Source organism: Sardina pilchardus, chromosome 13 (assembly GCF_963854185.1).
Source record: "Sardina pilchardus chromosome 13, fSarPil1.1, whole genome shotgun sequence".
In the NCBI taxonomy this organism is placed as follows: Eukaryota; Metazoa; Chordata; class Actinopteri; order Clupeiformes; family Clupeidae; genus Sardina; species Sardina pilchardus.
Window position 1 is genome coordinate 17,862,647 of NC_085006.1, and position 27,595 is coordinate 17,890,241.

General features: G+C 39.0%; 1 protein-coding gene and 1 pseudogene across 1 annotated transcript in view; both read left to right on the plus strand.

Annotated features, from left to right (window-relative positions):
• LOC134099153 (uncharacterized) overlaps positions 1-8,581 on the plus strand; it is a 53,623-nt gene extending 45,042 nt beyond the window's left edge. Inside the window, exons 5-6 of the mRNA XM_062551945.1 lie at positions 5,430-5,880; positions 7,677-8,581. Of these exons, the coding sequence (XP_062407929.1) occupies positions 5,430-5,880; positions 7,677-8,581 (1,356 nt within the window). The remainder of the gene's footprint in view (positions 1-5,429; positions 5,881-7,676) is intronic.
• Positions 8,582-12,364: 3,783 nt separating this feature from the next.
• Positions 12,365-18,408, plus strand: LOC134099434 (uncharacterized; annotated as a pseudogene).
• Positions 18,409-27,595: the final 9,187 nt, after the last annotated feature.

Below are 27,595 nucleotides of genomic sequence, written 5' to 3' on the forward strand. Positions count from 1 at the left end.
ATTTTATTATAGATACAGTGATATACAGTATGCATCCAATACATTTGAACTTCTACAATACTGTGCCAGCACTGATGGTTATATTCTTGAGGTCATTAGATGTAAGCAATACATTTTGAGCCAATGAAAGACTAACAGCATATATTGCAAGTCAGAGCAGAAGTCAGTTTATACCAAAGATTCTAGAGCTGAGCGCTCTATGATCTTTGGTTTATACCAACTAGTGAGTAAACAAATTAGCAATTAAGCTGAATTGTAATCAATATGTGACGTTTAGAAATTACAATCTACGGAAATGCCTCCTTTTCCACTAAAAGTTTAGATAAGATAAAGTAAAATATTATTATTAACATGTACACACACACACACACACACACACACACACACACACTACACAGCACCTAACCTTTTGGTCCATATCAGGTATTCTCATAATCAAAACTGATTAGCCTTTACAGTCAATGACTGGACATAAATACTGTATGCAGTGATTTTACTTGAATGTTGCTAAATGAAGCACTGAATAGTTTGGCCTACTTTCTAAACCAGCTACTGTAGTTCAAGGCATATGACAGCACACATGCTATCAGAGTGATGAGTCTTAATAAGAGTGTCCAAACAACAACAACAACAACAACAACAACAACAAACCCATTTAGAACATCATTGTGCAGTGACCAGGAAAGTCATTGAGAAGAAATTCTGACTGTTGGTACAAACGCAAAACCAATCCCATTTCTTCTACACCAGAGGGAGCAGTGTGAGGGCCATTTACAAGCCACAGTAGTTTATAGCCTATTTCAAAGGCCTCTTGGAATAGTTTACTTATTTTCCTCCTCTCCGCGTCGGGGTTCTGTTCATCCTGCCGGGACTTTCTTTACGATAATTACCGGTGGACAAAACATTATCCCTTACAGAATGAAGGTTTAATCTCTTACCATGTCTTGCAAATCCACTTCTCATAATTAAAATGCAATCTGAATGCATTCAAATTCATCAAAACAGTGACGCAGATTTGAATCCATTTATCTATAAATCTGTTGAAATGAATACAACTAAAGTCCTCTCCAAGACTCATTGACACCACGCCCTTAACACGTAAACACAAATGTTTCCTACATGCATACACACTGTGTAGCCTCGTTCTGGTTAACAATGGCCACCCCATGAATAAGGTGAATCAATTTGAGAGGTTGCAGTCAACATGCATTACTTCATGAAAAGGGCTCCATAAGACACAAAGGTTGGATCAGATGGGTCTATTTGCTATTTGCTTTACTGTTGTAAATGTTCAAGGGAACATATCAGCATGTTATGATAGTCTTTCTAAGGAAACGATCCTGGAACCTGAAATGAAACTAAAGCGCACCATATAGGACACACCTTCATCCTGCCCCAAAACACCTGGCGTGGATGCACTTGACTGGCCTCCACAGAGTCCTGACCTCAAGCCAATAGAACACCTTTGGGATGATTTAAAGTGGAGACTGAGAGCCAGTCTCCTCACCCAACATCAGTGTGTGACTTCACAAATGCGCTTCTGAAAGAATGGTCAAAAATGCCCATAAACACACTCCCAAACCTTGTAGAAAACCTTCTCAGAAGAGTTGAAGCTGTTATAGCTGCAAAGGGTGGACCGATGTAATATTATGTCTTACGGGTAAAGAATAGGATGTGACAGAAGTTCATATGGGGGACAAGGCAGGTGACCCAATACTGGGTACAGTTTTTTGCGAATATCTCAAGAACCGTAGGGCCTAGGAGGACCACTTTTTTGCATGTTGGTCTTAAGGGGCCATGTCAACCCATCCCATAACCACTCATTTCATGTATAGCGCCACCTAGTTATACAAGCAAAAAAGAGGTGCCGTAATCGCTGGTATCTCTGCCTGACATGGTCAAAACTGCACGAATTGGAGGTGATCATTATGACACCCTCTGAATGCATGCCAAGTCTTGTGGAACTTGATGGCCATACAATACATGAATTTATGTGTACATTTATTGACCATACACCAACTGGCCTGTAGATGTATGATAACCAGCTAAATGGTGTTCCAAGTCTATGGTCCATATACATAAGAAACTCACAAGAACCTTATTATCAGCGTTTTACATAATCTCTCTAAGCAAATGATCCTGGAACCTAAAGTAGACGTGTAAGGCCTCCCACACGTTAGAATCACAAGAGGAAAAGATATCACCACACCAGATAGCTCCCAATACTGTATATATACTTACATAAGACTTACATAAGCTATCTGGTGTGTGGATCTCATTTCCTCTTATGATCCTGAAATGGAACTAAAGCACACCATAGGACACACCTTTACCCTGCCCAGGTACACCCAGGTCATTTTATATAAGCATGTTTGATCTCTACGATAACCACATCTGTGTCTTTTGGAAAGATCTGTTTCATTCATCCACAAAGTAGAGATTTTCTAATGTCTTTAAATTTTACATCTCTGACCAGACGTTTCAGATTGTCAAGATTGTCTTTCTTGTCTTTCTTTAACATCAGTTCTACACGACTTGGCAAAGTGGTGCTGAGAGTCAAAATGAAAGAGAAACTTTCTCAGGGAATGCTTTGAAGTCAAGAGTGAAACATGAGAAGCATTAGGTTTACAGGTATGGGAATGCAAAGAACTGTCAGACGAGCAATAAGTCGAAAACAATTCAATATACAGTATATTATGAAGTGGCACACCACTAGCACAGCTACAGTATCCCTGGCACTTTGAAACCAAGCTAACCCATACTATTTCTATTGTCATCTTGAAGACTAACTGAGAGTAACATAACCTCATTAATTCTGCCATGTTGAATGAGCACCTCCTTGAAACATATGGATGACAGGGTTTCATTTGGGTGAAATGGACTTTTTTGACTTGCAACTCCACTTTGCACTAAAATTACACAAATGATCTGTTGAAATGAATATAATTGGATTAGGAGAGTTCTCTCCTAAAATGTCTTACTGACACCACACCCTCAATACGTAAACACACACAAATGTTTCCTGCACTGCATACACAGGAATCCAACCATACTCTCCATATTTGCATAAGAAAAAAAATTGCACCATGAAATGAAACTAAAGCGCCACACAAAGACACTCCTACCGTGCCTCCCTTCTACCGATAAAAAGCCTCTGCAAGTTTGTATGAAATTTAAAGCACTCTGACAAGAACAGATTCATTTAGATTCATTTTTTACTCAATCAAAGCAAAGATCTTTGTACCACTTCAAAGGTGAATATGTCTTTATTTAAATTCTAAAGAAATGTTAGACCTACAGTATGATGGTGAAATAATGTGGACAGCAGTACTTAAAAGTGAAAAAAAAGTTTACTGAATCTTTTTGTGGGTATATTGTGGGCAGCTGGCTGAAATACTAAAAGGAACTAGAGAGAAAGATCTTTTTTTTTTCAAGTCAAACTATGAATGCAATGCAAGTTTGTTTATTGAATAACATTATCATTATGATTCCCTTGTTATGATTCCCATGCATGCCTCATTGGTTACTAGCATGGTAGGAGGGTATAGTATATGGTTCCAAGCTGGATCACAAAGCTATATTGCTTGTTGTAATATTCCTGAGGCCGGCAGAGTTGCTAAGAAGGATGTCTCACAAGGATCAAGAGTATAGGCCTACAAGGCATATTCCATGTTGTGGCACTTTTAACTTGTTTTGATATTTTAATTTTACATTAAGATCGCTATATTTTGGGCTGTAGCTCTTGCCCGTGCTAGCTCTCTACTGCGTGATCAACGAAAAATACTTCTTCCACGGCTTAGTTGATGTATGTTCATTCAGAAAAACACATTTTTTTCAATTTTCGCCGGACTTAGACTTTAAGTGCACAAGTAGATCCAATAAATATTATTATTTGGTTATTTGGTCAATATCCAAAAATGAAAAGAATATTCAAACAAATATGACAAAAAATGAATGTATAAAATAATAAATGAAAGGAAATAGAAAGGAGAAGAATAACTCAATATCACCACACAAAGCCATTTCCTGCCACTGCCCTAAACATTCCTTGTGTACTCAGCTTATACGTATTTCTAAATGTGTATAGTTACAGTAACAAATCCCGAAACTCATATTCTGATTTATTCTGATCTGGAGTTGTAATTTCAAGATCTTAAAACATTTCCTGGAGCCAGTGTTGAAGACATGACCTGAATAAAAATGCATACCATATTCAAACCCCAACAACACCCAATCTCAGTTTGTGCTCTGGAAATACCCTAAAATTGTGCATTCCTGCTTCAATGGGTGGACAAGGTGTTTTCTTTTCATGGTTGGGAAGATGCCTTGACATTTCAAAATTGGAGCATTTTAGTATGAGATGTTTGGTGTCTAGTGAAAACTGATGCATTCAAAAGTTTGGCGACAAGTTTTAGCAGTTTGTGAATGTGATTATGGGCCTCTCTCATTCGTCTTTTTATCTTTCCTCCCTTCCTTCCTTGGTCCTCGTTCCTACAAAACATTCTCTCTCAAAACCAAAATTGTCACTTGTCATCTTGAGGCCTGTTCAATTAAGGACTAACTGAGAGTAACATAAGGTCATTAATTGAATGCACTGGAAATAGTGAAGCTGATTTTAGTCTATTTTTATCAATTTTTGTCTATATATCTGTTGGAAAATGAATGCAATAGTATTGCTGCTAAAAAGTCTTACTGACACCACACCCTCAACCACACACACAACAAATGTTCCCTACACTTCATACACAAGAAGCCGACCATAATCCCTGTATTTACTTAAGAAAAAAAAAGAGAAAACCTTGCTGTACCGGTTTATTTGCACCATGAAATGAAACCGAAACAGGAACCGACAGGAAGACACTACTGTGCCTGCATGCTAAAACCAATAAAATGCCCCTTGCAAGTTTTCATGTAGTGCTGTGAAAAGTGTTCTCTGGTAAGAGAACACATTCATTTGGATTAATTTTTACTCAACCAAAGCAAAGATCTTTATACCACTTCAGAAGTGAATATATATTTACTTAGATTATCAAGAAATGTTAGACCTGTGATGTAGACTGTAAACATAACTTTAAAGTGCAAATATATTATCAACTAGTTCAATTGAAAAAATAGACCAGGCTTTTGCTATAAAAACAAGCATTTTCCATTTAAATTCTAATCAAAATTGCATGAATTTAGTCAAGTTTACTAATAATAAGGGACAATTTCATAATGGGTAATGTGGGCAGTTGGTTTTTCATACTGACAGTATTCAGTGACTTCAGAGACCTAAGGATAATGTTGAAGGCATATTCCTTGTCATGATTTTTTTTTAAACAACTTGCTAAACGTTTTGTTCATTCTTTGTTAATTTTGTCTCACATTTTGTACTTTTACATCAGTGTCTTTACTTGTCTATATGAATTTATTTTTTCCATAGGGCTTGAGTCAAGATGTGGGCAGAAAATGACTTTCCTCCACCAGGTCAGCCTCGCCTTGACAGCTTAGTTGCACCCCTTGATAATAAAGTCTACACCATGTACCATGGCACTTCAAGAAAGGCTGCAGACAGCATTCTGAAGACCAACAGTTTCAAGCAGTCCAGTGGAGGTATGCTGGGGCCAGGGGTCTACCTGAGCCGGGATCTGCAGAAGGCCAGCCGGTATCCTCTGGATCTCCCTGAGCATGAGAGGGTTGTATTGAGGGTAAAAGTTGCTGTCGGGAGAGTGATAGCGATCAACTACCAAGGCCACCCCATGCAGATGACCTGGCATGCCCATGGGTACGACACGGCATGGTGCCCTCCAAACTGTGGCATGGTGAAGAGTGGTCTGGAGGAGGACTGTGTGTGGGATCCCAATCGCATTGAGATCGTTAATGTCATTCGCCCACAGGTGGGCGGGAATTATGGAGCTGCGAGAGGCTTCTAACGCTGAAAGATGTTCAGAATGCATCATTTTGTATTCTTTGAATTAAATATCTTTTGAAAGCATGTATCTAGTCAATGTAATTTATTTAAAGAAATGTGTATGTGCTCATTCTGACAATAAGTCAGAAGTGCAAAAAATGAAATCTAACCAAGTGTAATTATCTTATAATATGGTAAATAATCTATTTGGTATTGTTTCAAGTATGAAAATACTTACCTAGCGCTCTCTCAAAAGATAATTTCACTTAATTTAAGAAGACTTTGACTTATTTTAAGGAGTCTTATCGAGATAAATTGACTTACTGCACTGGCAGATAAATTTGCTTGTTTTACGACAAATTCACTTACTGCACTGGCAGATAATTTTGCTTATTTTCAGGAAGAATTGACGTAAAATAAGACAAACTTTTCTTAAATTAAGTGAAATTATGCCAAAAGAAAGCACTAGGTAAGTGTTTTCGTACTGAAAACAAAACAAACTAGTTTTTTGTCTTGATATAATATTAAAACACTTGGTTGGATTTTATTAGACAAGGCATTTTTTGCAGTGAGCTACTAGCTTAGCGCTGTATTTGGTACTGTGGTAAAAATGAAGTCAATCCACAAAGAGGCAAAAAGTAACGCACAGGCAAGCCAACCATACGGCAGAGTACAAAGCTTATTCACAATGCTGGATAAAAGTTACAAACAGACAAGCATAGGCTATGAGCAACAAGTCTTGCCGTTCTTTCTAAAAGGTATTCTTGATGGAACTAATGAAATGAAAGAAAAAAACAATCATGATAAGAGATATCACTTCAGCTCCCATAAGAAAGGTTGACCTTAGAGGTCATGGATAAGGCAAACCCAAAATAACTGAGATCATCCTTTTAATGTCTACCTTTCTTTATAGTGAAGCCGGTTAGACAACTGATCATTAAATGCTAATTACTGGAAATTTACCGACAGTACAGTTTCCAAATGTGGGCAAGAAAAAATAATAGGCTACACAAGGAAAATTATGAAAAATAATTTCGCAAAAACAGAAAATGAGAAGAATTACATTTATAAACGTATACAGTCTTTTTCAGGAATGTGTCATATGTTACATTTGTAGGGGCAATGAATGGAGTGTAAGTTAATGCCAAATTCACCAGTGCTTCACTCTCTCTCCTGAAGTGTAAAAGCTCATTACTTTACTGAACGCCATCACCACCGTCATTTCCTAAGTATATGAATAGATAATAGGCCTACTCATATAGCCCTATAGGCACTTTCATTCTGCTCCTAGAGGATTACCGATTCTGAAATTATCAGAATCAATGCAGATACTTTGAAAAGAAAATTAATCTCACTTTAGTGTAATGTTCTTCAAAAAGTTGACTTTGTGTAAAACTTGTCATTTTATTTGTCCCCAAGTTAGCATTAGCTCAATGAGCTACCATAGCTCAACTTTCAGTGCCTCTAGAAATATCTTAGGAATGCTTAAGAATGTTTGAATACATATAGGCCTACACACATATACAAAAAACTGCAATGCTGTGCAAGTGAGTTATCGCAAAAATGAAAACAATGAGGGTTGAAAGAAAAGAGCCAACAAATTATCATGAGCCAGTGGAACATCCATGCAAAAGTTAAACAAATGTTTTGAGATAACTACTAATAGAATAATCGATAGAAATTGAATAAATATATAAAAGTTATGCCATTTGCACAATGCAGTTGCATAAAAATCCATGGCTCTATATTTTGTTTGAATAATTCCTTTCTCCTAGGATGTGGGAAGAAGATGATTTTCCTGAGGACCACCTGCCAAGGCTGGAGAGCAGTGCTACACCAGCTGATGGAGGTGCCTACACCATGTACCATGGCACCTCAAGAGCGGCTGCAGCCGGCATTCTGAAGACAGGCTTCAGGCCGTCCAGTGGTGGTATGCTGGGGCCAGGGGTCTACGTTAGCCGGGATCTGCAGAAGGCCATCAAGTACCCTTTGGGACTGTCTGATCATGACAGGATTATTCTGAAGGTAAAGGTTGAGGTCGGGAAAGTGATAGCTATCAACTACCAAGGCCACCCCCTGCAGAAAACCTGGCGTGCCAAAGGGTACGACACGGCGTGGTGCCCTCCAAACTGTGGTATGGTCCCCAGTAATCAGGAGGAGGACTGCGTGTGGGATGCCAAACGAGTCAAAGTTCTTGGGGTGTTTTCTCCAAAATCCCGACCTACCGGTAATAGATTGTGGGAAGAAAATGATTTCGATACATCAGCAGTACCTAAACTGGAGAGCTACAAGCAACCACTTGACAATAATTACTACACCATGTACCACGGCACATCAAGACAGTATGCAGACAGCATTAAGGCGAACGGCTTCGAGGTATCCTTTGATGGTATGCTGGGGCAAGGAGTCTACCTTAGCCGGGATCTGCAGAAGGCCAGCAGGTATCCTCCGAATCTGCCTTTGGATGAGAGGGTTGTCCTGAAGGTGACATTAAATGTTGGCAAGGTGATAAAGATCGACTGCCTAGGTCATCCCATGCGGAAGACCTGGCGTAGCAATGGGTATGACACAGCCTGGTGTCCTCCAGAATGTATGGTCCGCAGCAGTCTGGAAGAAGACTGCGTGTCGGATCCTAGCCGAATCAAAGTCCATCATATTATTCCGCCAAATCTGGATTTTCTTTTGGTCTAATGAAGCTGCAACATGCTTCCATCACTGTAAAAAAAAAAAAAAACATTGAGAAGTTTGACATTCAATAACATTGCTGTAAATGTGTTTTTAAAAGCATGTTTCACACAAGTTATACATGTAATAAATTCTCATCCTGCATTACCTGTTAAAGTGTTTTCTGTTTGTTTCCGCATTGCTCCATTTGATATAAGGAAGCCATTATAATGTGATCATTTTATTTTCCCCTTGCATCCTATATGCTGTAATACATGTTTCCAATACATGTGAAATTCCAATTTCACAATCTTGTGCAAGCACTTATGGTCATATTCTTTCACAATCTTGTGCAAGCACTTGCTGTTGTAAATGTGTTGTTTCTGTTGTAAATCTGTTGTTAGAATTGCTCTTAAAAAATTAAAAAAGTTTTTGCCATGTTGTAGGTCGCTTTGGTTAAATAGCGTCAACCAAATGTAATGTAATGTAATGTTATGAGACAGTAAGGATCATCATTATGTCACAACAGTGCTTTGAGCCAATGAAAGACTAATAACACAAATTGCAGGTCAGAGCAGAAGTCGGTTTATACCAACTTACAGAGAGGAAATAAAGTAACAATTACTCTGAATTATGATCAATATGTGCACTTTATAAATCCACCAAAGGGTTTGGCTAGGTGAAGTAGTGGATCGAGGCGTCATTCTTTAAAGTGACATGTGCACAAATATATTCTACACACAATTCACACTGAAAATAGACCTGTGCATGATCTTTTAGCCCATATCAGGTGTGACTGCAAGTTGTATTTTTATGAATTTCACTATTTAGCAAAACTTTGATAAACCCTCACACGTTGAATGAGGCTGTGCTTACAATAACAGGAGTGTTTTGGTTTGGGGGGATTTGTGGAATACTATATTCTTTCTTAGGGCCCACACATTTAAGTGTCACTACTTCTGGCTACTGAAATGTTTTGGGGGTCTGACCAAGATTGTGTAAGAGTAAGAATTACATGTATGTAGCAGGAGTGTTTAAACAACAACAACAACAACAACAACAACAACAACATCTAGAAAGTCATTGTGAAGTTACCAGGAAAGTCAGCGTGAAGAAATTCGGACTGTTCTTACAGACATAATACCATTTCTTCTACACCAGGGGGCAGCATGAGAGCATTTGTGAAGTCACACACTGATGTTGGATGAGGAGACTGGCTTTCAGTCTTCTCTCTAATTAATCCCAATTTTCAAATTGATCCACACCAAACTTTGTCAACCATGTATTTAGGGACCTTACTTTGTGCACTGCTGCAGTCATGGTGGAACAGGAAGGGGCCATCCCCGAGTTCCAGTGAAAGGAACTCTGAATGCTTCAGCATTGACCAAGAGGTTTTGGACAATTCCATGCTCCCAACTTTGTGGGAACAGTTTGGGGATGCCCACTTCCTGTTGACATGACTGTGTACCATATTGCACCAAGCAAGGTCCATACAGACCTGGAGTTTGATGTGGATGAATTTGACTGGCCTGCAGAGTCCTGACCTCAACCCAATAGAACACCTTTGGGATGAATTAGAGCCTCCTCATCAGTGTGTGACTTCACAAATGCGCTTCTGAAATAATGGTAAAAAAAATGCCCATAAACACACTCCCAAACCTTGTGGAAAACCTTCTCAGAAGAGTTGAAACTGTTATAGCTTTAAAGGGTGGACCAATGTCATGATATGCCTTATGGATTAAGAATAGGATGTGACTGAAGTTAATATAGGGGTCAAGGCAGGTGACCCAATACTGGATACAGTTTTCTGTGAATATTTCGAGAACCATAGGGCCTAGGAGGACCACTTTTTTTGCATGCTGGTCTTAAGGCGCCATGTCAACCCATCCCATAACTGAACAAAATGCTGAGGTGCTGTAATCGCCGGTATCTCTGCCTGACATGGTCAAAACTGCACAAATTGGAAGTGTATATGACCATTATGACACCCTCTGAATGCATGCCAAGTCTCGTGGAACTTGTGGGCCATACAATATATGTGTACATTTACTGACTATACACCAACTGGCCTGTAGATGGCCGGACACTGTTGTCTGTGAATATTTTGAGAACCTAAGGACCATGTCAACCCATCCCATAACCACTTATTTAATGTATAGCGCCACCTAGTCAAAAATGAAAAAGCACATTCATTGATATCACTTCCCTGCACACAGTCCATGTTGTATAAAAACACTAATAGTGGTATGATAACCAGTCAAGTTCTAAGTCTAACGCAATGGTAGATTATGAAGATAGCACACTGTTGTAAATGTTCAAATGAATCACAAGGACCTGATAATCAGCATTCTATCATGGTTTTTCTAAGGAAACGATCCTGGACCCTGAAATGAAACTAAAGCACATACATAGGACACACCTTTAACCAGCATATTTTAAATGTAAATGTCGGCAAGGTGACAAAAATCAACCAAGGTCAAAAATCGGAAAGCCAGGTGAACAATGTCATCATGCCACAGACAAAAGTTGCCAATAAAGTATAGTGTTTAAACGGTGAGGAACTCAGATGGGCAATATGGCTGAATAAGAGGCAGTCTAATAATCCAAACATTCAGCAGTAAGAATATAAGACACTGGAAACTGATGTGCGAATCAAACCCTTTTACTGCTATAAGCACTTGCTATCACAGAACATTTCCTTCTAATGGAGTTATTTTACATTCACCTATTTTACATTGACTGTAATCTCTCCTCTGCACACAGTACATGTTGTATAAAAAACAACATTTGCTGTAGGCCTATGATAACCAGCTAAATGGTGTTCTAAGTCTATGGTGGACCATAAACATAAGACACTCACAACCTTGTTATCAGCAAATGAAAATAGCTGAGAGATTGGCATGGTGTTTTTTTCCAGTAGGCCTATTAGCCTACTGGAATCAAATGCAAATGCTCAATGCAAATGAAACAGGCTAATAGGCCTACTGGAAAAAGCACCATGCCAATATCTAGCTGTGGTGAAGGGTATGTGATGATGTGGCGCTATTTTAATTCCAACGGCCAAGGGAACTTTATCAGGATGCATAATATCCTGGATCCATGAAATAGCTGGCCTTTAAAAATAAAAATCTGCCTGCCCCTATGTTAACCCTATGTGAAATACATCCATCCCCCTAGCATTTAAGGAAGAACATTTATTTATTTACAATACATTCTTCAATCACAAAGAGTCAAAATGAAAGAGAAACTTTCTCAGGGAATGCTTTGAAGTCAAGAGTGAAACATGAGAAGCATTAGGTTTACAGGTATGGGAATGCAAAGAACTGTCAGACGAGCAATAAGTCGAAAACAATTTAACATACAGTATATTATGGCTCACCACTAGCACAACTACAGTATCCCTGGCACTTTGAAAACAAGCTAACCCATACTATTTCTACTGTCATCTTGAAGACTAACTGAGAGTAACATTTATTCTGCCATGTGGAATGAGCACGTTCTTGAAAAATATGGATGACAGTGTTTCATTTGGGTGAAATGGACTTTTATGACTTGCAACTCCACTTTGCATTGAATTTCAATGCATTAAAATTCTGCAAATTATAAAACAAATATGAAGCTGATTTTAACCCATTTTATCTGTTGAAATGAATATAAATGGATTAGGAAAGTTCTCTCCTAAAATGTCTTACTGACACCACACCCTCAATACGTAAACACACACAAATGTTTCCTGCACTGCATACAGGAAGAAAAAAAAGAAAAAAACTGTTGCACCATGAAATGAAACTAAAGCGCCACACAAAGACACTCCTACCGTGCCTCCCTTCTACCGATAAAAGGCCTCTGCAAGTTTGTATGAAATTGAAAGCACTCTGACAAGAACAGATTCATTTGGATCCATTTTTACTCAATCAAAGCAAAGATCTTTGTACCACTTCAAAGGTGAATATGTCTTTATTTAAATTCTTAAGAAATGTGAGACTTATGATGGTGTAATCATGTGGACAGGAGAAGTACCTTTAAAAGTGAAAAAAAAAGTTTACTGATGAGTATGGGACTATCTTTTTGTGGGTATATTGTGGGCAGTTGGCTGAAATACTAAAAGGAACTAGAGAGAAAGATCGTCACACACAAGCTGATGTACTGTAGGTAACCTTCCCTTCTGAAGATGAAACTGCTTTTCATGGTGTGTCCAATCAAAGAGCAAAGGGAGTTTAACATTGAATCATACAATTGTCTTATCCCATCCTCTTAATTTGTTAAATCTCTACTCATATCTGAAGTTGCACATGGATGCTGGTTGCTGCTTTTAATTCATTTATTACTAAATTGCTGTGTTGACACATTTCACATGCCTCACAAGGATAGGAGGCCTATTTGGGTCATTTTTTTTTTTATTATTAGTGCAGACATGCAGCTAACACGAGCCAGCAAGAAAACGAGTCAAACTATGATTACAAGTTTGTTTATTGAATAACATTATCATTATGATTCCCTTGTTATGATTCCCATGCTTGCCTCATTGGTTACTACTAGCGCGGTAGGAGGGTATATGGTTCCAAGCTGGATCACAAGGCTATATTGTTTGTTGTAATATTCCTGAGGCCGGCAGAGTTGCTTGGAAGAAAGACAAAATTTGCATGTCTCACACAAGGAGTATAGGCCTACAAGGCATATTCCATGTTGTGGCACTTTTAACGTGTTTTCATATTTAAATTTTACATCAAGATCACTATATGTCTAAATAAATTCTGCTTTTCCCCCATATAGGGTCAACATGTGGGCAGAAAATGACTTTCTTCCACCAGGTCAGCCTCGTCTCGACAGTTTTGTTGCACCAGGTGATAATGGAGTCTACACCATGTACCATGGCACGTCAAAAAAAGCTGGTGCCAGCATTCTGCAGACAGGCTTCAGGCAGTCCAGAGGGGGTATGCTGGGGCGTGGAGTCTACCTGAGCAGGGATCTGCAGAAGGCCAGCCGGTATCCTCTGGAGCTGCCCGAGTCATCTTCAGAGAGAGTCGTCTTCAAAGTATTAGTGAACGTAGGCAGGGTTAAAAAAATAGATAGTCAAACACACAGCCTGCGGATGACCTGGCATGACAAGGGGTACGATACAGCCTGGTGCCCTCCAAACTGTGGCATGGTGCCCAGTGGTCTGGAGGAGGACTGTGTGTGGGATCCAAATCAAATTGGGATCGTTGATGTCATTTACCCAAAATAAATACATTTTTGAAAGCTTGTGTTCAGTGAGTGTCATTTCTTCAAAAAACAGATGTCATGCAGGTATTGTGACAATTAAGCAATGAGTAGGCTACTGTACAAAGCAAGCATCTCCTGCTACTGTACAACAGCATATGTAGACCTAATTTATAAACGTAGCCTATATTTCAGGAATGTAAGTTTTAATTGATCACATTCACAACATTCATAAACAAAAAGTCAGTTCTGCTTGTTTGAGTCTACAGATTTGTACTCAGTGAGAGATGTCCATCCACTCTTTATCACTTTATGACTGACAATAACGCTCGCAATCCTACAGATATGCTCAGACAGGTGCTGTATTACTGTAGGTAGGTTATTTGTCACAGCCATGGTGCCCCTCAGTATTTGATATCGTGCCCAGTGGTCTCACTGGTCTCCATCACTACTGATGTCATTCATCCAAACCTGGGCCAGGTGAAGGGTATGGAGATGAACGAAGTGACTGATGCTGAGAGATATGAGTTTACCGCTGCCCTACAAAAAAAAAAATCATTTTTTTTCCCTGTTGATACGCCGCTAGCATTAGCAATTTTTAAATTCTTACTTGATTTGGCAAGCTAAGGGTGAGAGACGAAAGAAAGAAGAGGAAGTATTAGGCACCAAAGTTAGAGTGAGTTTGAGGTATTTTCATTTAAATGGTTATAGTTTGGTAACTAGTTCAGGTAATGCAACATACATTGTAGACCTATAGCCTATTAAGCTATGCAGTAGACAGCAGTTGATGTCCCTGGGCTTTCATCACAATCAAATTGTCAAACCCTTTCAACATCCCATCTTAGTTTCATTTTCCCCTGAAACAGGAAACTTCATCCACCGGGAATTCCCTAAATTGTTCACTCTTCCACAGGGTTGAAGAGTTGTTTTTCCATGTTTGGGAGGATGCCTGGACTTTTTAAAAAATATCCAGGCACTAAGTATTTGAAGGGCTGATATATTTTTTAACTTTTAGTGCTAACTGCACAGGCACAATGACAAGATTCCGTTTCCACACTGGAAACAATCTTTTTTTGTTTTTTTTGCACAAGTTTCCAAGTCAACATTTAAGTAATGGAAATATTGACATGTGCAATATACATTCAAATATATAAGAAAAATAAAATAAATGACAACAAAAGGAGAAGTAAAATAAAGTATAGCGAAGGAGAACAAACAAAAGAGAAGTAAGGGAGGGGGATGCAGGGCAAATTCATTTATATGCTAGGTCTGAAATTATGTTCTATTTGTTCTACAAAGGGCTGTCACACTTTTTAAAAATGTCTGAGTCACCAAGGGAGCATCTATTTTTTTTTCTAATTTAAGATGATAACATCGGTCACCCAGCGTCCAAATGAAGGTGGGTTCGCTGATCTCCGGTGCAATAGGATGGGTCTTTTAGCCAGCAGAGATGAGAAGGCAACGATCCGGTGCGTCTTTTGGATAAGTTATTTTGTGATTGGACCCAAAGGTTGTGGACAGGACGAAGGGGAGACAGATGTGCAGGTTTCCAGTCTGAGCTGCCGGGCGAAATCCAAATTCGCCGGAAGGTCAGGCAGGGTTCACCCAGCCTAGCCCAATAGTAGGCCTACAATAAGTAAAATAAATTTGAAGACAGTACAGTATGTCCAGTTTACCGGCACACCTAAAAATTGCTCAGTGATTGCAACATGCCATAGGGGCATACTGTAGATACTACACGCCTTAGGGTTTGCAAATAAGTTGAGGCTAGTGGTCCTTCACATACTGTACATGCTGGTGAAAACTTCATTATCACATGCATGCACAGTGGAAAATGCACATGTTGGTTTTGATGTCCAGAAGTGATGACAAAACTAAGCAGTAACATTGCAGAGTTTTATGACAGTGATGTTATACATTCTAATGGCAGATGGAATAAAAGACCTGCGAAAGTGTTCCCTCTTACATGATGGGCGTAGTAGTCTGTTAAAATAACTGCTTTGTCCAGCCACTGTCCCCTGGAGAACTGGCCCCATATGTGCATACAAGTTGCATGTGTACATCAATATTCTGAATATACAAAGTGCTACAGCAAGCTATTTGTAGGCCTACATCTCAAATCCATCACCACATCTGAGGCTCATCTAATGACGACTAAAACTAGAAAATGGGTGTCTATCCTTTACAAGAAGTGAATGGTAAAACAAATAAATAAGGCAATTTTGTCGATTAAAATCACCTTTGTTGTATTAATCAGACAATGTCTAAAGACTTCAAAGCACTTGTAGAAGGGGTGTCACTTGCGCTCAAGCCTTGTCGGTGCTCACAGTCCAGGACCACAGGATCAGAAACGCTGGCTGGGCTACTTCTAATAGACTCACCCAGAGATGACCGGAGCACTCAGATTACTAAATAACTTTTTTTTATTGTGGTGCACAAAAGACTGACGTTTCGACGCACTGCGTCTTCTTCAGAGTCAGACTTCAAAGCACCTTTTGTCTATTTCCTCTAGTGTTGGCTGCTTGTCAAGAAAGATGATTGAACTCTGCTCACCATTGAGGTCACTGAATACTGTCAGTAGGATCTGCCTTGCTCAAGTTGCTGCAGCCAACAGCTAGAGTACTACACCAGGCAGCTCCACTACTACTCTGGGGGCATGTTCATGAGCTCCCATGTTCAAGAAAAAACCTTTACAATCTACCAAAGTGTCTCCATTTCATATTAAATATTATGATATACAAATCATATATCATACTCATACACTCACAAACACACTGAAAACAGCACCAGACACAACACACACACACACACACACACACACACACACACACAAACAGAGAGAAAACATAGTGCCTACTGTATGTTTCAGTCCTTATCAGGTGTTACAGTATTTGAACACTGTGTTATCTATCAAAACTGATTAACCTTGACATTCACTGACTCGCTGACAGAAATGTGCAGTGCACTCCTGAATGTTACTAAATGACTGACTGAAAGGTTTTGTCTACTTTCTAGACTATTTACTGTAGTTCAAGTCATATGACACAGCACATGTTATCAGAGTAATGAGGCTAAAGAACTTCACTTATAGATTTAAAGGAGTTTAGGCTACTGTTACATCATTCTTTAAAGCGACTGTGGAACTATTTCCTACAATTAATATATTGGCTGAAGTTTTTCGAGCCGTGCCCGTTCCACAGATGATTGACGCCTGCAATTTCGATTTCAGTGCTTCTAAGTGGCTGTAAGTGGGTTAGGAATTGGATTTCAAGTGATTTTGCAAACATGCCCCCCCCCAAAACAAAAAAAAGAATCCCATACCCTACTTTTAACATTAGTTTTATACGACTTGGCAAAGTGGAGAGTCAAAATGAAAAAGTTAAGACAGTTTGGTTTACAACGGTGTTTAGATTTAGAAAATAGCATCTAATCTTTGAGGAATTCTGCAGTTCTGCCAAAGATAAGGACATTTTTCTGCAAAACATCTTAACATAAAGAATATTAGGGAGGGCACATCTTAACATAAGTGAAAAAAAGAGAAAACCTTGCTGTAACGGTTTATTTGCACCATGAAATGAAACCGAAACGACACAGGAAGACACTCCTACTGTGCCTGCCCTGCACGCTAAAACCAATAAAATGCCCCTTGCAAGTTTTCATGTAGTTTTCTGACGAGAACACATTCATTTGGATTCATTTTTTACTCAACCAAAGCAAAGATCTATATACCACTTCAGAGGTGAATATATCTTTACTTAGATTATCAAGAAATGTTAGACCTGTGATGTAGACTGTGAATGTAACTTTAAAGTGAAAAAAATATATATCATCAACTAGTTCAATTGAAAAAATAGACAAGGCTTTTGCTATAGCCTAAAACAAGCATTTTCTGTTTAAATTCTAATCAAAATTGCATGAATTTTGTCAAGTTTACTAATAAGAAGGGACAATTTCATCATGGGTTACGTGGGCAGTTGGTTTTTCATACTGACAGTATTCAGTGACTTCAGAGACCTAAGGATAATGCTGAAGGCATATGCCTTGTCATGATTTTTTTTAAGACAACTTGTTAAATGTTTTGTTCATTCTTTGTTAATTTTGTTTGACATTTTTTTACTTTTACATCAATGTCTTTATGTCTACTGTATATGAATTAATTTGTTCAAGATGTGGGCAGAGAATGACTTTCCTCCACCAGGTCAGCCTCGCCTTGACAGCTTAGTTGCACCCCTTGATAATAGAGTCTACACCATGTACCATGGCACTTCAAGAAAGGCTGCAGACAGCATTCTGAAGACAGGCTTCAAGCAGTCCAGTGGAGGTATGCTGGGACCAGGGGTCTACCTGAGCCGGGATCTGTAGAAGGCCAGCAGGTATCCTCTGGATCTCCCAGAGCATGAGAGGGTTGTATTGAGGGTAAAAGTTGCTGTCGGGAGAGTGATAGCGATCAACTACCAAGGCCACCCCATGCAGATGACCTGGCAGCTGTATGGGTACAACACGGCATGGTGCCCTCCAAACTGTGGCATGGTCAAAAGCGGTCTGGAGGAGGACTGTGTGTGGGATCCCAATCGCATTGAGATCGTTAAAGTCATTCGCCCACAGGTGGGCGGGGATTATGGAGCTGCGAGAGGCTTCTATCGCTGAAAGATGTTCAGAATGCATCATTTTGTATTCTTTGAATTAAATTTCTTTTGAAAGCATGTATTTAGTCAATGTAATTTCTTTAAAGAAATGTGTATGTGCTCATTATGACAATAAGTCAGAAGTAGCTATAGCTTAGCACTCTATTTGGTACTGTGGTAAAAATGAAGTTAATCCACAAAGAGGCAAAAAGTAACGCACAGGCAAGCCAACCATACGGCAGAGTACAAAGCTTTATTCACAATGCTGGACAAAGGTTACAAACACACAAGCATATAGGCTAGCATGAGAGCAACAAGTCTTGCCATTCTTTCTAAAAGGTATTCTTGATGGAACTTATGAAATGAAAGAAAAAAACAATCAACAATCCAAAATAACTGAGATCATCCTTTTAATGTCTACCTTTCTTTACAGTGAAGCCGGTTAGACAACTGGTCATAAAATGCTAATTACTGGAAATTTATCCACAGTACAGTTTCCAAATGTGGGCAAGAAGAAAAAAAAAGAAAATGAGAAGAATTACATTTATAAACGTATAACAGTCTTTTTCAGGAATTTGTAATATGTTACATTTGTAGGGGCCAGTGGAGTGTAAGTTAATAGTTGCTGCTACATCGCAATCAGCGATATGTCTGTTCACTTCATCTCTTTACTGTATACTGTATATGCCAGGCGACAAACAATGGTTGCAGCACTGCACAGGTGCTCGGACAGCCAGGTGCTGTAATCTGTCACATAGACGTGGCCTGGTGCCCCTCATCATGTGATATGGTGCTAGTGGCCTGTACCCGGAACCCCCATGTGTGGGTTCCGGATCATGACTCTCCGTCATGACTATAGGCTATGGTGCGTTCATAAACAACAGGGAAGTGCGAGAATCCTAGAGTTTAGGGAGTGTACGTCACAATTGAACTGGGAACTTCCCAGTTTGAAGTGGGGACTTTGGGAAAGCTCCCAGGAGAATGTTGACATCACTCAACTGTGAACACTCTCACTTCGGAAGTGGGGAGTTTAAAGTGGGAAACTTCCCACTTCTCAGCCACATGAATGCATTATTACTCACGTCATTCAGACACGCTAACCAAATTTAAACGTCTGGCCTCTCCAGCAGCACTGATTATCCAGCATTTTTCAAACGTACCGGTTACTTACGCGTAAAATTGAAGAAAAATGCAATTTAGTCCGATTCAATGTAGGAGCTATTTAACTAAATTAAATCCAACTTTTTGCTTTCTCTAATATCCTTTGTGGATTTTTTTCCAGTTTAAACATCCATAAATGACCTTGAAATAGTTCATATAGAAAATGCCATGATTTGTGTCCTCCTCGTATTGTGTTGTATGGCTGCATTCAAGACATCTTGAGTCCTAGAATTCCACATGACTCTTTTTAACTTCTACGTGACCTAGCAAACTAAGTGAGAGACGACAGAAAGAAAAAATCATAACAAACTCTCAAATCAAGAGTGGAGCACGAAAACCGCTAAGCACCAAAGTTAGTGTGAGTTTGAGAGGTTTCCATTTACTGTAAATGGCATGTTCACTTCAAGTATGCTAATTCAACAGACATGTATGCAGTAGACAGCAAGTAGGTTCACATTGATTTGTTTTCCCTGAATGTGCTATAATTACAACCAGATGTGAATTATAGTACCATGAATCATACCCAACAACATCACATCTTAGTTTCGTTTTCCCTGAAACGGGAATTCCCTAAATGATCCAGAAGTGGTATTTTCTTCCCATGTTTGAGAGGATGCCTGGACCTTGCAAAAATATCCAGACACCAAGTATTTGATTCTTACTTTTAGTGTTACAGTTTTTTTTGATTGCTTTGACCTGGTTGAAGAAACTGGTGACCTCTCAGTCTTCATCATCACTCTCTCAGCAGACCAAAAGACACCTCTTGCAAATGAGTTAACCCATTGTCATTGTTTTGACACACTTCCCGCACCCTTTTGCAAATCAGTTAACGCAGATGTCATTCAAGCAGTCCAAACTCCATTGCTTTAGCTGTGGTAACCAAACAGAAACTATATGTTCCCATCTCTTAGAAACATCTTGCCCAGTATGAAATCACTGAAGCACCTGTTTGACACTGCTTCACAAAACTTTTCAATTTGCAATCAGTCTGCAGGCTTAAAAGGTGCCATGTTGTGTGTTGTAACTTGCAAGCATGGGTGATCAAGGCAGATGAGAGTGAGAGTAAGAATTGACTAGAAGAGATTTTTTTTTTACAGTATTGTACAGAATTTTTATTTTTATTTTCCTTATGTCTTACACAGTGATGGATTTCACTGTTTTTTTTTTTCTTTCATAGCCTACTATATATGTGGTTTCTGTTGGAATGTTTCATTTCTTAGCCACTCAAAAAAAGAAAAAGAATGAGTACTGCATTCAGTAAAATTTGAAAAATCATTGTATATGATTCTGGATCTATTTTTCCAAGAAAGCAAATTGGCACTGATATGTAAGCTGCTGACCAGTAATGCAGCACTGATTCACATTGAGAGCTGAATTTTGTATTTTGATGCCCCTTGTCTAATGACTGATTGGAGGCGCTTATGCACTTGTGTGCAAGTTGTGTTGTTTGAGGGCAAAATTTGTTTTTGGTCCATATTTTAAATGTTTTGGAGGAGTTAGAGCCTTTTGCAGGCAAAATGAGTCATTTTGACCATTGGTGTCACTGTTTAGGCCTTTGCGTTAAGAGTTTTGAAACATGGTTCTTTGAGTCGACTACTGCATCAAAGCAATCAAAAAAAACTGTAACTGCACAGACACAATGACAACATATGTCAGTGTTCTGGTGTGCGGTAGGCTATTATTCCAATGTGTGAGGACAGGAAACAGATGCATTCAAAACATTACTGAAACAAAGGAGACAAGTTTGACCATAGTTTGCCAAGTTTTACTAAATGCCAACATACTGTACAATATTACAATGTAACTGTTGTCATGTTCCCTTTTTTGTTAGACTTACATGATTACAGTGTTGTTGATACTGATTGAATAATTGAATCGATACACTGAATTGAACACAAGTTGTGTTATTTGAGGGAAAGCTTTTGTTTCATGTCTTAAAGGTTTTGTGAATATGTCATTTTGTTAAGGCCTGTGTGTTAACTGGTTTGAAAATGTGATGTTAGAGTTGTCAGTAGCATTAAATCATTAAAGCAAATGAGAAAAACTGTCCAGGTTATAAAGGAATGTTCACCATCAACTGCACTTTATGTCCTGATTCAGGACTAGCTTCAGACAGAGCAGTATGGGTGCCTGAAACCCAAGGTAAATACTCCCCCAGATTGCCTTTGTCTGCAGGTGAATGGACGTATTACACAGTGGAACTGTAACTGTCTGACCTTCTTACTAGAATATGTGGCCAGTCGTAGTATGAACAGAGTGATTCACTAAATCCAGGGGTGAGTTATTGCATTGTGTGCATTGTTGTGCATTGTTATTGCATGTTTCGTTTGTTGGATTGAGGTGTGTGTGTGTGTGTGTGTGTGTGTGTGTGTGTGTGTGTGTGTGTGTGTGTGTGTGTGTGTGTGTGTGTGTGTGTGTGTGTGTGTGTGTGTGTGTGTGTGTGTGTGTGTGTGTGTGTGTGACAGAGAGAATGAGATGCTTGCTCATTGCAGGTGAGTCAAATTTCCTTGTTTATACATGTAAACACACATGTAAACACAATGACAACATATATTCTCAACTAAAGAATAAAACTAAAACTTAACAAATTGTTGTATCATTAGGCCTACTCCTTTGCTGTATTAATCAGATATGAAAAATCAGTTTAATTTCGCCTGGCCCTTGGAAAAACTAAACATTCAGAACATTATAAATATGCAGGACATAGTGCTTTGACTATGATATTTTTTAAAATGGCAAACTAGCTGCTTGCCCTATTGAGGAATTTGTATGTAATAACATTTTAAATGTCATAAGAAACATGACTGGGAAAAAAATGTTGCTGACGAATGAGAGTTAATACAAATAAAACTCTCAAACTCATGACTTCTGACTAAAAGTTTCACTTTCATTTCCTCGTAACAGGATGTGTGGGGGGTGGGGGGGCGGGGGCGGGGCATCTAAGTCAGCGCTTGACTGGATGTCATTTCTTTCAAGCAAACATCTGGACAAATGCTTTGACTGTGAAGCCTTTCATCACAATATGTGCTTCACTATAGCTGTACTGCACTGTGTCCTATAGCTGTCTTCACAACTATAAATTTTTAGACATCTGATATTTTTGAATGGAAAGCATTTCAGTATTACTCCTATTTATTGTATTATTATATTTCAACTCACTGCCATGGTCTTTTCTACCTCTGGATGACAGTAACAAGGAGAGTGGTGTTGGTAGAGTGTGATTTGATTTCCCCTGTTCCCAATGGAGGGTTGTTCAATTCCCCATTGTAATGAAAGTGTGAGTAAATAAGTGTTTGTCGAAACATTAATCTTCGTTTTGACATGTGACTCACTCGAATTTAAACTGTGCTCAAGACCCTATTAGTTTTACGCCATAGGACATTAGAGCACAGCTTCATTGGACTTGCAAGCTAATTAATGAAGAGTGAACATGATCTGCCCATTTGAAAAAGCTTTGGACAACTTTCTGAAGAGAAACGTGTCCTTACTTTTACATTCTGTAATTGGCCAGGAGATGGCGCTGAAGCACTCGGCAAAGGAAAACCTGGCCCCTGGATATGAGTCATTTTCCAGTTCAGGAGCCAAGGGGACAGACATTAATGAATAACAGAATAACAGACTATAGTCTGTTTTTGCTTTATATGGTTGTTGAACAGTTATTGGAACCCCCCGGACAACCAGGAAGAACACAGAGAAAGCTGAAAAACGTGACTACATTTTTTTAATAACAGTTTTCATTATAGAGTGTTGATAGGTGTTGTATCTCTTCGGATGACTCTGTATCTGAAATACAACCCCATTTTGCTTAAAGGTTCAGTCCGTGATTCTGCTGCAACACTATTGATGTTTGATTGTAAACTGCACCTCTCCCTATCAGGCAACAAAAGTAGCATGCTGATTGGCTGGGCTTGAGTAGGCTAGAGTAGGTTTCCCACTTACACAGCCAAATATAACCACTGGAGATGTTTGAGAGTGGGCACAGAATGGACAGCAAGAAGACCGTGAGAAGCCATTCAGTGAATTTGACCAAAAAAAAAGTACCAGACAGAACTGCAGACGCCTCTAGGTCACAGACAGCAGTTGGTGACAGAGGGAGGAGCTGAGCTTGACATATTTACTTTTGAAGCATAGCTAAGTCCCTCCCAACTTGTGTGACAGGTTTTTTTTTAGGTCTCTGTTGTTGTCTATGGGCTGTTCCTCTGCTGGGAAGAGAGTTTGTTGAATCCCAGGCATGGTGAGATCATGTTTCAGTCCATTCAAATGCACCAGTACCCAGAGAATAGGAAGAGTGCTGACATAGAATGATATGAAGACACTACACGTGCTACACGCTCACAGCTAAACCACCCTGGACTGGACTGGATTAAACACATGACACTTCAAAAATGTTAACTTGTACTTAATCAAATAAGTAAAACAAAGTAATATCAAACTCCACAAAAGAAAGTATAACGATATGAAATACATACATTAACACATCGTGCATTTGTCAGAAACATTGAAAGAAAGTTTAAAGTGAGAAGGAAAACAGCACTGACTCCATAGCAGGCCTCCTTAATATAAGTCTCTCTGAACAGCTGGCTTATACAGCTCTCGTCCCCTTGGCCCCACTAAATTAGAATTAGCTAACATTTAGCTTTTGGTGGCTCTGGAAGTACTTTGGAACTTTGCACTGTCTTCTTCACCAGCAATCTCCTCACCTGAAATTACCCTTAAGACTATTTCCAAAAATAAACCAGTTTAAAGACTATATCTGCTGCACACTGCAGAGATGGAGTGTAGCTGTTTTGTTGCCAGAATGGCAATTGTCTCTCTTAAATCATACAGTATTTGGCCGATTGGCAACTAGTGCTTAAAGAAAGTGCTTTATATGAAACCCATATGGAGTGAATGTATGAGGCTTGTGACAAAGGTGATTTACGGAAGCAGTCATTCTTTGTTATCACTGCTGTTGCACAAGGTCTCTGTCCATTAAAACTGCACTGCTGGATTGGTGCCACTGAATAGGAGTATAAGAGTTAGTTCATAGTGGCTTCAGTTGGCTGGTCTGTGGCCAACACCATGGGAGGAAACCGTAGTCCTAATTAGGGTCCTATTAGTTATATGTTCTCTGAAATGGCGAGCCAACAGCCAATCAGATTACACTCATTACCTTTATGTTCCTGAAAGAGTGTGTTGATGGATGGAGATAGTGTGGTTCATCCCAATATACAGTATATAACATGATCAGGATGCATGATCAATGGAGCTTTTTGAGGGTACAAACTGGACAGACAGAGGAAGATTTTTGTTGTTGTTATCAAAAGTCTAATGGAATATAATAAAGGACTTAATGTTAACATGCTCAAGCATATGCTACGTACTTAGTCCAGTTTCACATTGCATAGGGTTTTGACACTAAAGGAGTTCAATACTTCCAAGAGAGTACATGTCACGTCTACTTGCACTTCCCTCTGGTTCAAAACTGCACAGTCTTATGATCCAAAGCTCTCTGTGTTGCATCCACAGATGTGCATGTCAGTGGTTGCACTTGTTTTCAGTGGTTTCTCAGTGACTCAGAAGATAACATCAGAAACACCAATCTTGACTGATACTTTCTTGATAACATTCCTAGCACTGAAAAAGTGTGTAATCCAACAGATCAGTATTTCCTCTCCCCCAATACAAACTGGACATAGAGATGTGTTAAAAAAAACCAGAGGTTATTTTCAACACATTTGTTGTAAGTGTGTACGCAGTATAACAAAAGCGTGTTACAAAACAACACATATTGTGGACTACACTTTACAGAATAGTATTAGTGTTCAATGTTGGGGTCTGCATTAGGCACTGCCCTCTACATTTGAGTAATGAATGTCAACTCCATCTCCCTTGTTTTGGAGAGTGTTCACGTTTAATCTGCATACCATCTGACAGAAAGTGCTTGCAGACTCACATTTACACGTTGGGGTGTATGTGATCATATGCAAATGACTTGAAATGAGGGAAAGTGTCCAAATATAAATTTGACTTTACAAGTAAGATGCATTTCATGTCTTACTTTTATATGCAGTACCACTGTTGGTCAGGAGATGGCGAAGTACAAGTATGTTGCAGAGGGAGGCCTGTTCTGCCAGAAGGTGGTCCGATTAGAACATATGTGTTGTCTGGCTTTACTTCCTGTGCTCCTTCACCTTAAAATGTTTCATAGTTATATCTACTTGCAAACAGACAGAACACCTATGCAATACCCTGCATTACTGACAATCATGCTGTAGTGTGTCAAAGTGTCACGTATGAGAGGAAATGACACTGTCATGACATTAAGAGCAAAGTTGTGCTGGCATTAGAGCCACACAGAGATCCACCCAACCTGTCCGACAGGTTTTTGGGTTTCTGTTTGTGTCTGCTGGTAGATCTCTTCCTGCGCAGAAGGGTGGTAAAACCCCAGGCATGTCATTCTATCAGCTGACCTCACATTTCCCATTATTCAAATGCACACAGACTCAAAGCACAGGAAGAGTTCTGGCAGCCTGGCTATGAATATCCTGCTGTGACTATGTACGACTGTATGTGGCCCATATCCCAACTGTTACAGTGATCTGGTTTGACTCAAACAAGAGGTAGAAGGAAAATGGAACTTGTAAAGAAGCTGACATAAAAAGATAAAATAACAAGAGCCATGCACATGCATAATGTATATCTGAGAGGTTTGATTGTGATAGGATCTATCTGCATGACTTTAAAATAAACTATTAAAAGTTCACATCATGAGAAGGACAACCGTAATGACTACGGAGAAGACTCATGATTATTCAAGTTCTTGAATATTTTTGCTCGCTTGCCTTTTGCCCTCTGGCTCTACTAAATAAGCTCTCAGTTTAATATGTAACGCAATCTTACCATTAAGCGGTTCGCGATATTACCATGTCACCTTAAATCATCCTAATGGCTCTTTCCTAAAATAAACCAATTTTAAAAACCACATTGACACTCACTGGAAAGGTGGAGTGGTGCCCTTGATGCCAGACAGCTCAAATGGTCTGTCTTCAGTCATGCACAGGTTTTGGCAGAGAAGCCAGCAGTGCATACAAATGAAAAGTGCTTTAATATGTAAAATAAATGTATTATTATTATTATTATTATTATGATCATTATTTTTATCATCATCATCATCATCATCATCGTCGTTGTCATCATCATCATTATTATTATTATTATTATTATTATTATTATTATTATTATTATTATTATTATTATCATTATCATTATTTGTATCATCATCATCATCACCATCATCATTGTCTTCATCATCATCATTATTATTATTATATTATTATTATAAGTGTGGATTTGTGGGTGTAGTGGCAAAGACATGTTACAGGAATGCTCACTGTGCCCGCCGCTCTGTGACCCTGGGCCAGTGATGAGGAGACAGTGGAGAAGGGCAGCCGAGGCAGTGGTGCAGTAAGGCAAAGCTCAGTTATGGGTCAATGAGGACACACTAGAACGTGCGCTCTGCCCTAATTCACTCCAGTGTTTGGTTTAATACCTTGCCGCAATTAAGGTATCTGCATAATGTAATTTTAATGGAGAGCAATATGTTTCTTTTTAGATTAACTTAATTGTGAAGAAATGGCAATGGTTATTGTTGTTGTTGCTGTTGTTGCTGTTGATGATGATATGTTTTTGTTTGCTTGTACTGTATGTTCATTATAGTTTGTTTTATTTTGTACAGCACTTTGGACACTCAAAACTGTGTTTAATTGAGATGAATGTACATTGTTTATTATTTTTTTTTACATTTACTTACTCGCTTACAGTGAACTGCACTGAATATTTCTCAAATGCATAAGGTATCAGGATTCAAGATGAAATACTTTATTCCCATACAAATTGCTAGGGACATGCTTCAGTGTGCATCAACAAAGACACACAAATATATGTTTTAAAACTTTTTGTATATATATAAAAAAATATATATATATGGTATCCCACTGCACAGAGGAACACACTTGACACAGCAGATAAAAAAGAGGGCACACCACTCATGACATACTGTACCTGGATGACC